The sequence below is a fragment of the Apium graveolens genome, chromosome 4, assembly GCF_009905375.1.
Source record: "Apium graveolens cultivar Ventura chromosome 4, ASM990537v1, whole genome shotgun sequence".
Classification (NCBI taxonomy): Eukaryota; Viridiplantae; Streptophyta; class Magnoliopsida; order Apiales; family Apiaceae; genus Apium; species Apium graveolens.
In genome coordinates, this window is record NC_133650.1 from 196671202 (window position 1) to 196683495 (window position 12294).

Sequence of the window (12294 nt, forward strand, 5' to 3'; positions counted from 1 at the left end):
TGTTTTGTGTATATTTTGATTCCGCAATATAACGAAGAACTTGTAAACGAATCGAAAAGATTGTAGGACTCGTATTCAACCCCCCTTCTACGATATTTTGGAACTAACAATTAGGCTGTATAATTTGAAATATGGGGTCATTCGGACTTTCTTTCTTAGTGTGGGATAACATCGAATAATTTCGTATTTCCATCTTCATGTACCTATTTCGTGATAATACGGTGGTACCACACCTCCCCTCAATTAAAATGGGACAAAATAAACCATGCTATTACACCTTCCGATTAAAGAGGTTGTTTCAAAATAACAACTTTTAAAATGTAACTAATATTTAATTGTCAAGAATACTTATAAGCAGGATATTTCTCCAAAATGTCTCCCGGAAATACACATCTAGGAGATACTCATTCGGTTTTTTTAAAATTTACAAAAATCACTGAAAGTGAATTTATTTTATCATATAATAGATACGCATTTTTGAAATGCGTATTCGTTTAAAATATAAGATGCAACACGAATGTTTAACATGCTTGTCCTGTATAATTTAAAAAATATACATGTCTGTTATGCGTATATAATAAATATTTTAGGATAATGTTCCGCATTTTTAAATATTTTAAATAGATGAATCCCAAACATAAAATTTTTTGATCCTATTTATATTAAAAGGGATAAAACAAACCTGGCATGTTTGCTTCCTTGCTTCCATTTATCTAGATTTTATTTAAGTACAACTAAAAAGGTTCTTATTGGTGTATTTAACTTAGAATCTAAAATAATTGTTTTCTATTTGAAAAAAATTAATTTAAATTTATAAAAATATTTAAAATATTAATGTATTCAATAAATATCGTAAAAAGTCATTTTATAATATAGGTGTATCCAGATTAGATTCTACATAAAATTCGATAATATTTAATTTAAATTTTTGAAAACCCATTAATTTATGATGATATTCAAAAGAACATGAATTACTTATTTGATAAAATGGTTTATTTTGATAAATTTGCTAGTTTACTTTATATCTGTCGAAATTTGGTTAAAATTTAAAATATTTTAAAAATAATTGAAAGATTTGTCAAAAATATATATTTAAATAGTAAGACTCTGTATTGATTTACGTCGATGCTAACATACGTTTAATTAAAATCAACAATGATCTTTACAAATTCATGGATTATTATCAATTTTCTAAACTTTAAATTAAATATAAAAAGAAGATTCATTTCCACTAGAATCGACATAAATTTTTAAAATCGATATTTTTTTAAATGTATACTTTAATTATTAATTTATTAAAGACCAGTTAAATGAATTGAATATACTTTCTTTAATTATTGTGATAAAAAAACGAATGGTGACAGAAATTTGAACAAACAATCATTTATAATCTAAAATAATAAATTTAAATAGGACAATATTTACAATTTATAATCATAAAATTATGTTACAATTATAATTAATTTAATAATTATTTTTAATACCTTTTAATTTGGTGAAGAAAACAGAAAATTTTAACGAAATAAATCAGCAAACAATCATATCTATACCTTAATTATTTCTAATATTATAATATAATTTTTAAAAATTATAAAAAGTATTATATATTTTCAAATTTTATATAAAAAATTCGGTTTTGATCGGGTTTTTCAAAATGCCCGGGTTTTTATTCGGAATTTTTTAAATTCGGGCTTTTATCCGAACTTTTTGGGTTCCGGACCGGGCTGATTATCAAGGAAAAAGGAAGTTCTTTTAAGGCTCACGGATCCATATCGAACCCGATTAGATTTTTTTCCGGATCAAACATTTTAAGGTTTTTTTTTAAATCAGATTGAATCGAATTTCGTACTTCTAATTTTTTGAACATCTCTACCAATCGATGGATTTCAAAAAAAAAAACTCTACCAATCGATTCATCCGACTTTCGAATAAAAGATAAATACAAAGAGGTTCCGTAATCGGTGACAATTGATGCTGAAAATATAGCCTAAGGGTAAAATCGGAAACCAGAATTAGTCACATGTTGCCATGTTAATACCGTCAGGGCTGTAAATAAGCAAGTACTTGTACAAATAGTGAAACTACACATTTCAGATAACATATTTTTTCCAATGGCTGCAGCTCTAGCATGCGACGATAACATTATATCAGCAAGTAGTCGTCGTACATTTTCGGGTAGTTTTCGAGAAATGTGGCAAGCTCAGTCTGATGTTTTTAGCCAGAGTAGTCGTCGAATGGACGATGAAGAAGAGCTGCGGTGGGCAGCTATTGAGAGACTTCCTACGTTTGAAAGGCTGAGAAAAGGGGTCATGAAGCAAGTTCTTGATAATGGAAAAGTTGTTTCAAAGGAAATAGATGTAACTAGAATTGGATATAGTGCAAGAAAACAGTTGATGAATAGTATACTTAAATTTGTTGAAGAGGATAATGAAAAGTTTCTTAGGAGATCAAGGCAGAGGATTGATAGGTAATTCGTTAATTTATATTTGATTTTGATAATAGTTGCGCATCTATGTGTGTAGTATGAATGTTCAAGTTTTTCTATTTTTCCGATGAGTATTTAAATTTTTGTGATTAACGGAGAAAAATAACAGAGTATATTTTTGCATGTTTATACTTTAGAGTTGGAATTGAAATACCGAAAATCGAGGTGCAGTTTGATCATGTATCGGTGGAGGGAGAGGTGCATACAGGGAGCAGAGCCCTTCCTTCTTTGCTTAATTCTACTCTGAATACAATTGAGGTATTCTGAGTTACACAACTTTTTTTTATGAGTACACATGGTTTCAGGTGTCTTTATTTGTTTGAGGAGGGTATTCTTCTTCTTCCTTTACACTATATCTAGCTTCAATGTGGTTTTTGCAGATTATAAGAATCCATAAGTTTACGGAAAAAATCAATAATTTTCTTGATCTTCGCTAAAATTATTGTCTCTATTAATTTTAGAATAGATACTTTTACTGTGCAGAATTGACAAAATATCTGCTTAATTTGCTGGATTTGGAGGTTATATTACTGCTTAGGCTATTAAACTTGGGTACAACTATATCAGTTTCAGCCTTTTATTTGCAGCCTCACAAACACCGTTGCCTTTTCGAGTTAATTGTAGTTCAGCTGCATTACCATCACCTTTCCTGGGTGGGTTTATTACGTTCTTAAACTTCTTTTTCTTATTTTTTTTAAATGGGCTGTCAATTGTCAGTGGTGGAGGGTGACTGATGAGGTAGTAAAAAAAGGTTTGAGGTCTGTCTGGAATTGGTTTCATTTGCAACTGCTACTTGATTGATATGGTTTTACTGGTTTCTGCATGTGCTTCATGGTATAGATATTTTGTAATAATTTGTTCTGTTCCTCCATTGACACCAGAGCATTCTTGGACTGATTGGACTTGCCGCAACTAAGAAACAAAAAATTAATATTCTTCAAGATGTCAGCGGAAAAGTGAAGCCGTCGAGGTACTTTATTGTTTTTGTTTAACAATTGCCGAACTTCAGCATTGTTGTGGAAAGGTTTTGTTGTTGGCATTGTTGTGTCTGCACTCAAGATTTGTACATGTGGAGAGCCAGCCGTCTGGCCGTCTGGGCAGCTTATCTAGCCACCCTTGGAGACGGATAAAATGACAAATTAAATATATTAGATTAATTAATAAAATTTAATTAGACTTCAGGTTGATGATCACCACTGCTAAAGACCTTATGCAGTTTTACATATTTAAATTTGTTAGTTTGTTTACTGTAGACCTAATGAGTACTTCTATTCATACAATGAGTTCTGAATTGCTATAATTAATTCCCCAACTCGGACCTTGCATGTTGCAATTTTCTAGATGAAAAAATAACAGCACAGAAACTTACTATTTAACACTATTTGGCTTCCAAGTAAAATGTAACATGAGAAGATACACGCTCTTGTGTTCGTTGCTGTTTTCAATTTCTAACAGTATACTATATGGTAAACTCAGGATGAGCTTGCTCTTAGGCCCACCTGGAGCTGGTAAAACAACGCTTTTGCTGGCACTTGCAGGGAAGCTTGACTCTGATCTACATGTATCAGGAAAAGTTACCTACTGCGGCCATGAACTTAATGACTTTGTGCCTCAGAGGACATGTGCATACATCGGGAAGGATGATCTTCATCATGGAGAGATGACTGTAAGAGAGACACTAGATTTTTCAGGACGATGTTTGGGTGTTGGAACAAGATATGAACTACTTTCAGAACTCTCAAGGAGAGAAAAACAAGCAAATATTAAACCTGATCCTGAGATAGATGCATATATGAAGGCCACAGCAGTTGCGGGGCAAAATACCAGTTTTGTTACAGATTATGTTCTAAAGGTCTGTTGACTCTATATTATAAGTACACCAGATGCTTCTTATATCAGTACAGTGTTTATGAATTCTGAAATTAGTTTTAATTCTATCTTTTATCTTAATGTTAGATCCTTGGTTTAGATATTTGTGCGGATATCATGGTTGGCGATGACATGAGAAGGGGAATTTCCGGAGGTCAAAAAAAACGTGCCACTGCTGGTATGTCTTTTAAAATGCTTGTAAGCTAATTTGAACAATTTCACGTCTTGTTGTCGAGTACTTTGGATAGTTCGGAGCAAATTTACTTGCCGTCCTAATTTAATATCTTTGCTTGATAGTGCTCTTCAGTCGCAAAAAATCTAGCACAAAATTTCCAGACAAATTTTCAATTCTTCATTTTGTCTGCCAGTGTAAAGAAGTTTGAACATGATGTTATATTCTTGTTCAGGTCAATATATCAGTACTTTTAGTTTTTCTAATTAAATGTTCATATCTATGTATAATGTAGTTGTGTAGGTACTTGCTGATACATTTGCAATACTTTTAGTGCAGTAAGTACTTTTAGTTACTCTTCTGACAAAAACTAATCGGTGATGTTGGTTATACTGCACATATGGTTCACTAATCTAGTTCACGTTGTGACCAAAGTCCTAGATAAATTATAGTATAGTATGTTTCCACCAGTTTAGGCTTGTTTTGGTGAACTTTTTACTTAATAGTACATATTGGGAATAAAATCACGTCAATTTAATATACCTAATGCAGGAGAAATGTTGGTTGGGCCAGCGAAAGCCTTTTTTATGGATGAAATATCCACGGGATTAGACAGTTCTACCACGTATCAGATTGTCAAATTCTTGAGGCAGATGGTTCACATAATGGATGTTACCATGGTTATGTCTCTTCTACAGCCTGCCCCGGAGACTTACAATCTTTTTGATGATGTCATATTGCTCTCAGAAGGTCGAATTGTTTACCAAGGTCCACGTGAAAATGTTCTTGAATTCTTTGAATTTATGGGCTTCAGGTGTCCAGAGAGAAAAGGGGTTGCAGACTTTCTTCAAGAAGTGACTTCTAGAAAGGATCAAGAACAATATTGGTTTAGAAAGAATCAACCTTTTACATATGTATCATGCTCTGAGTTCGCGGAGGCCTTCTATAGTTTTCACATAGGTGAACAACTTGCATCAGATCTTACTGTGCCTTATATTAAGTCCAAGAACCACCCAGCTGCACTGGCAACAAAAAGATATGGGATCTCCAATATGGACTTGTTTAAGGCGTGCTTCGCAAGGGAGTGGTTGTTGATGAAGCGTAATTCTTTTATACACATATTCAAAATCACACAGATCACAATCATGGCTTTAATAACCATGACCGTGTTTTTAAGGACAGAGATGCCTTCAGGAACACTGGAAGATGGTGGAAAATATTTTGGAGCCCTTTTTTTCAGTCTCATCAATGTGATGTTTAATGGAATGGCAGAGCTTGCAATGACTGTAATGAGAATGCCCGTCTTCTTCAAGCAAAGGGATTTCTTGTTTTATCCAGCTTGGGCTTTTGCTTTACCTATTTGGATCCTCAGGATCCCCGTGTCTCTTATGGAGTCGGCAATATGGATAATTCTCACATACTACACCATTGGATTTGCTCCTGGTGCCAGCAGGTATGAAACACTTACATATACATAATACAAATAGTCTATAACTTTCAATAAGGTTAGTAAATTATTTTAGTGACATATCGTCTCTTAACAATCATGTTCAGATTCTTCAAGCAGTTTTTAGCTTTTTTTGGTATACATCAGATGGGTCTCTCCCTCTTTCGGTTCATTGCTGTACTGGGAAGAACACAAATTGTTGCAAACACATTAGGTTCCTTCACCTTGCTTTTGGTTTTTGTACTTGGAGGATTCGTGGTTTCCAAAAGTAAGTTGCACAATTTTACTTCCTATTAAGCCTTCCACTTTTCTTTAACTGCAGAAAATTGCTGACGTTGCAATAAGTCAAAACATTTCCATGTTCTATTTGATTGTATGTTACGGAATATCTGATAAGTATTTGTAACTCCATGTTCTTATCTTGCACCTTTTATCTTTTCATTCTTTACCCATAATTTGTATGCTCCTTAATGTGGCTGCAGATGACATCAAACCTTGGATGGCATGGGGATATTATGCTTCGCCGATGATGTATGGTCAGAACGCCATTGTAATAAATGAGTTTCTTGACAAAAGATGGAGTGCTGTAAGTTCTGATTTGGCTCCTGAATCTTGGTTTTTGTCCCTTTATTCATTTTCCTATAAAAAAAGCCCATTTGTTTATGTAAATTTACCTTAAAAGCATTTTTCCAGTAAATACTCAGTTTATTGCATAATTAATTTGATGCAGCCAAATATAGATCCACGAATCGACGAGCCAACTGTGGGAAAAGTACTTCTTAAGTCCAGAGGTTTCTTTACAGAGGAATATTGGTTTTGGATTTGCATTGGAGCACTATTTGGATTTTCCCTTCTCTTCAATGTTTTATTTATTGCAGCACTTGCTTTCTTGAACCGTAAGGAAATTTACTGGTTGTAGCTGTTTAGTTGCACTTTCAATTGGAATCTAAAATTAACAAGCTTCCTATTTACTGAGATTCAGCATTTGCGGGTGATTCAAAAGCTGCAGTCGAGGTTGAACATGGCAATAAAATGTCCTCAACGGAGAAACCTGAAGGTCTGAGGCTTTACCTATGCATTTTCAGTCAAGCAATTAATAAAAGAAACTTAATTAATTTCTTCACCTCATATTAGGCTTATAATCTATTGTTGTAGTCTGTTGTCAACATATAGTTGTTGCATAAAGATATATGAGGAACTTCAAGTCCCGGTAATTCTTAAAGGTTTATTGAACATACTGGTCTAGATTATCTACCACATTACTAGTATGTGCGATATTGTTGATTACAATTTAGGCTGGAATACAAGTTTAAATTTTTTCATGCATGACTTGCGAAAAGGTACTAGATTGTTTATAATCGGATAAAAAATGGTTATCTTTATGCTTTTAATGAACACTAGTTCCCAACAATGATGGCATTGCTGGCAGGCTGCTTGAAAGCAAGCTCTATATATTTTTCCTTTTCACAGTTATCTTCTTCAATGTTTCTCGGGGTTGAGAATTTGAAATGTTTATGGGTTATCTAGAGTTTTCATACAATTTCATGATACTATAAAAAACACTGTTTAATGTCTCAAGCAATTACAGGTACCTACCTCGACATGGTAAATACTTCACAGTGTCAAAGATCAATGGTTAATTTCTTGGAAAAGAAATCAAAAAGAGGAATGATTTTGCCCTACACACAACTTTCACTTGCTTTCAGCCATGTCAACTACTATGTGGATATGCCTGCTGTAAGACCTTTTCCTGAAAAGTTTCACATTTTCATTTTTAAAATAATTACATTTTCACTTGTTCATTTGGGGATTCAGTTTTCTTGATCGTGTAGTTGTAATGCTAATTTTCTGATTATGAGAACCCAAACCAAACAATCCCAAAACGTGTGAATACTGCTAAATATATTTATCCTTATTTTATCGAATCTTTAGTATAAAGTACGTAAATTCTTCCACCAGGAAATGAAGACTCAAGGGGTTAAAGAAGAACGCCTCCAACTGCTGCAAGACATTAGTGGTTCCTTTAGACCTGGGGTACTGACAGCACTTGTAGGTGTTAGCGGCGCAGGAAAGACAACCTTGATGGATGTGCTAGCAGGAAGAAAAACTGGAGGATACGTCGAAGGAAGTATCTACGTTTCTGGTTACCCAAAGAACCAAGAAACATTTACTCGAGTTTGCGGTTATTGTGAACAAAATGATATTCATTCACCAAATGTCACTGTTTATGAATCACTTCTATACTCTGCTTGGCTCCGTCTTTCTTCAGATGTGACACCAGAAACAAGAAAGGTACGTAATAAAAGTTGTGACATAATTTACTCCAGTATTCTTTCCGATAAGCTGTTATGTATCCATAAAATCAAACTTTGTTCGGATATACATAATGATATCTCTTACTCTTTCCATTTCCCTTGATTTTTGCCTATCTATGACAGGCATTTGTTAAAGAGATAATGGACTTGGTTGAGCTTGATCCAATCAGGCATGCCTTGGTCGGCCTTCCAGGTGTAGGTGGCCTTTCAACAGAACAAAGGAAGAGGCTAACAATAGCTGTAGAGTTGGTTGCTAATCCATCTATCATTTTCATGGACGAACCCACATCAGGACTTGATGCTAGAGCTGCTGCCATTGTCATGCGTACTGTGAGAAATACCGTGGACACTGGGAGAACTGTAGTTTGCACAATTCACCAACCAGGCATAGATATATTTGAATCTTTTGATGAGGTTTGATTGGGAAAACAAACTTTATACCGAGTCTTCAGATTTTTCCAGATATTGAACATTTTATTTGTTGCAGTTGCTTTTGATGAAAAAAGGAGGGCAATTAATTTATGCAGGGGCTCTAGGTGTGCAATCTCAGTCACTTGTAGAATACTTTGAAGTGAGTAATAATTGTATCTTAATGATTGTTCTGTTTTTAATATTTTCTGCAGGCAAACGTATTATCAATTTCTAAAATTCTTTAACTTACAACATCTGCAAACTTTTGTAGGCCATCCATGGGGTTCCGAAAATTGAGAAAGGATACAATCCTGCTACATGGATGTTGGAAGTAACAGCTGATTCAGTTGAGGCCCAACTGGATATTGATTTTGCTGAAATCTATGCAAACTCGTCATTATACCGGTGAGAAAAACATGTAATTTTATTACTACAGTACATGTTTTACCACATTTTTTGCATATATTTTTATTTTTGTGATTCTTATTCTTCCTACATATTCTCTTTCAGAATAAATCAAAAACTTATCGAAGAACTCAGCAATCCACCACCTGGCTCCCACGATCTATTTTTCCCAACCAAGTACTCCCAACCATTCATTACCCAGTGCAGAGCTTGTTTCTGGAAACAGCATTGGTCTTACTGGAGGAGCCCACAATATAACACTATTCGGTTATTCTTGACAGTATTTATCGGTCTTATGTTTGGTGTTATTTTCTGGGATATGGGTAGCAAGATGTAAGTTGTTGGTTTAGCTACTTACTTGTACATCTTACTGCACGATTATCATGTTAGTTGTTGTGAATATGGTAGAAAAGAATGTGACATTTATTTTAACCATGTTGAACCTCTAATCATTCCAATTGGGAGAGGAAATCATAACAAAGTAGCAATACTAGTTGTGCTCACTCTGTTTAAAAATGAAAGGCATTATTCTGGTTCTGTATTTACCTAGATGTAACACTTTTTTTGTTATTATTATAATTTTTTATATTGACAGGGGAAAACAGCAAGATCTACTGAATCTTTTGGGGGCCATGTATGCAGCAGTTCTTTTCCTTGGAGCCACCAATGCCTCTTCAGTGCAGGCTGTTGTTGCGATTGAACGAACTGTTTTTTATCGTGAAAGGGCAGCTGGGATGTATTCAGCATTTCCCTATGCTTTTGCTCAGGTATTAAATGTTCTTTTAATTCAAGTTAACCTACTTATAATTCAAGTTAACTGACTTATTTGAACTATATAAGATGTGGCTAACTAAATGTGGTACGTATTAATTCTGTGCACTGTCCACAAATTACATAGAAAGTTTTGTTACCATAAACAGCACTGCTTTGCAGGTGGCTATAGAAACAATCTATGTTGGAATTCAAACAGGCATTTACACACTTATTCTGTACTCGATGATTGGATTTGAGTGGACAGCAACAAAATTCTTCTTGTTCTACTACTTCATGTTCATGTGCTTTCTTTACTTTACCCTGTATGGGATGATGGTTGTTGCCTTAACTCCTGGCGTCCAAATTGCTGCAATAGTCATGTCCTTCTTTGTATCCTTTTGGAATCTGTTCTCCGGTTTCCTCATTCCTGGACCGGTACTGTCATTCAAATTTTTCCAAGCTTTTAAATGCGTTTTATTATATTATAGATGAAAATAACTGAAAGATGATTCTGAACGCATAAATGCAGCAAATACCGATATGGTGGAGATGGTACTATTGGGCATCACCGGTGGCTTGGACAATCTACGGGCTCGTAGTGTCACAAGTGGGTGATAAGGACTCAGCTCTTGAAGTGCCTGGAGCTACTAATGTGACAGTAAAGGCTTATATTAAAGAAAACTTGGGTTACGACAATAATTTTCTTCCCGTAGTTATCATAGCACATATTGGTTGGGTTCTGCTCTTTCTTTTTGTGTTTGCTTATGGCATTAAGTTCCTCAACTACCAAAGAAGATGACCATCTTTCGTGTTGGTCCCCAACCGTAACAGATTGTGATGGAACAAGTTTTTTGTTTCTCTCCCATGACAAAGGAGGGGAATTATTATATCCAAACGACAATATTTATCTATAAATTTGTGAGATAGAAGAGGTATAGTCGTCGGATTTGTGTAATGCGTACGATTATTTTGCAGGATGCGGAGACAAGACCGCGGTAAGACGGTGTTTGTGGTTACTGATGATAAAGTGTTCGAATGTAGAAAATAACATTAAAGGTTTTAATTTTCACCTCATTGGTTACTGAGTTTAAGGTTGGTTGAAAAAATGACAAAAATAATATTTTTTGGATTAATGACATGAATATTATTTCTTTTCAATACTTTGACCAATTTTATCGATGGGAGACTTATTCTCAGACCGGGTATCTCAAAAAAAATTATTTTCTTATTTTTTTTATGTAAAAATATATATTTTAATTTTTTTTAAAAAAAAATAGGTTGAAATACCGGGTTTGAGAATGGATATTCGGGAAAAAGCGTATATCATATACTTAGGCTTTGTTTGAGAATCCTGTTAAAAATTGCTGTGCTGTTAGGACAAGTGCCGCTCGAAAAAGTGTCGTTATAAAAATCAGATGACTGTTTGGTAATTTTTTTGATACGTATATGTTTTGATGCAAAAAATTAAAAATAATGATGTTTTTGGTAAGGTTTGATGGTAAAATCAGCATCTACTTCCCGCAACAGCTGAAAAACAGCTTTTTCTAAAAGTATAAGGGAACTTGCTTTCTTCAACAGCAGCTTTTAGGCCAAAAACACTTTTCCGAAAAGCAGCTTTTAAATTTTACCAAACAGTTTTTTAACTGCTTTTCAGCGAAAAGCTGTTGTTGCTATCTGCCACAGCAATACCAAACACACCCTTGGTCTCAGAAAGCGTATTTCAGCTCTAAAAAATTAAAAAAATAAGTTAAATACTCAAACTGAGATAGCGTATTCAAATACCCAATTTGAGAAAGTGTATCTCGATGGTATTGTTTACCACATATCTCAAATTTAATATTTAGGTCACCGATTTAAAAAAATGTGATATTTTTAATCATCACCTGTGATTTTTTGTTCGATAAATTAAAGTTGTTGTTTACAAAGTTTCACTATGCATAACTCTGTAGTAAACCTCATAATTTAGATCAGTTTTTGATCGGATTAGTTTCGGATCATTACATAATTTGAGATCATCAGATCAGATATAATTTTATTCAGGTCTAATTCAGATTAAAAGCGGACAAAATTCGATTTATGATCGTAAAAAATTCGATTAAGATATTTTCGGATCATAACTTATTCATTTTTTCGATTTGTGAGATTTCAAAAATATTTTTTTAATTAAATGTAGTACTTTTTAATATAGATTTTGTGATATTTTCGGATCATAAATTTTGCTTATCTTGGTCATATTCGATTATGATGATATATTATTCGATTTTAATATGTTTCAATTTATAACCAGATTTATTATTTCGGATCATTTTCAGTTAAATTTTTTATTTGAGTCATTTTTAGATCGGTTTAATTTAATTTTTGGATAATTATCAAATTATATTATTTAAATTTCGGTTCTATGAATTTCAGTTCAATTATTTGTATCGGGGCACATTTT

At 33.6% G+C, this 12294-nt stretch overlaps 1 protein-coding gene across 1 annotated transcript; it reads left to right on the forward strand.

Moving 5' to 3' along the window:
* The first annotated feature begins 2082 nt into the window (after positions 1-2082).
* On the forward strand, positions 2083-10786 carry LOC141720526 (pleiotropic drug resistance protein 2-like). Its single transcript, XM_074522983.1, has 19 exons — positions 2083-2467; positions 2623-2743; positions 3367-3455; positions 3962-4337; positions 4442-4532; positions 5079-5979; positions 6081-6241; positions 6456-6559; positions 6704-6869; positions 6956-7030; positions 7562-7710; positions 7933-8265; positions 8412-8702; positions 8776-8859; positions 8971-9104; positions 9210-9437; positions 9700-9871; positions 10038-10292; positions 10387-10786. Exons 1-19 carry the CDS (start codon positions 2112-2114, stop codon positions 10654-10656), a joined length of 4356 nt encoding a protein of 1451 aa, XP_074379084.1. The 5' UTR covers positions 2083-2111; the 3' UTR covers positions 10657-10786.
* Positions 10787-12294: the final 1508 nt, after the last annotated feature.

Coding starts and splice junctions, on each gene's coding strand:
- LOC141720526 (XM_074522983.1), top strand. CDS start 2,112: ATGGCTGCAGCTCTAGCATGCGACGATAACATTATATCAGCAAGTAGT. Junction 8,703..8,775: donor TATTTGAATCTTTTGATGAG/GTTTGATTGGGA, acceptor TATTTGTTGCAG/TTGCTTTTGATGAAAAAAGG. Junction 9,438..9,699: donor TGGGATATGGGTAGCAAGAT/GTAAGTTGTTGG, acceptor TTATATTGACAG/GGGAAAACAGCAAGATCTAC.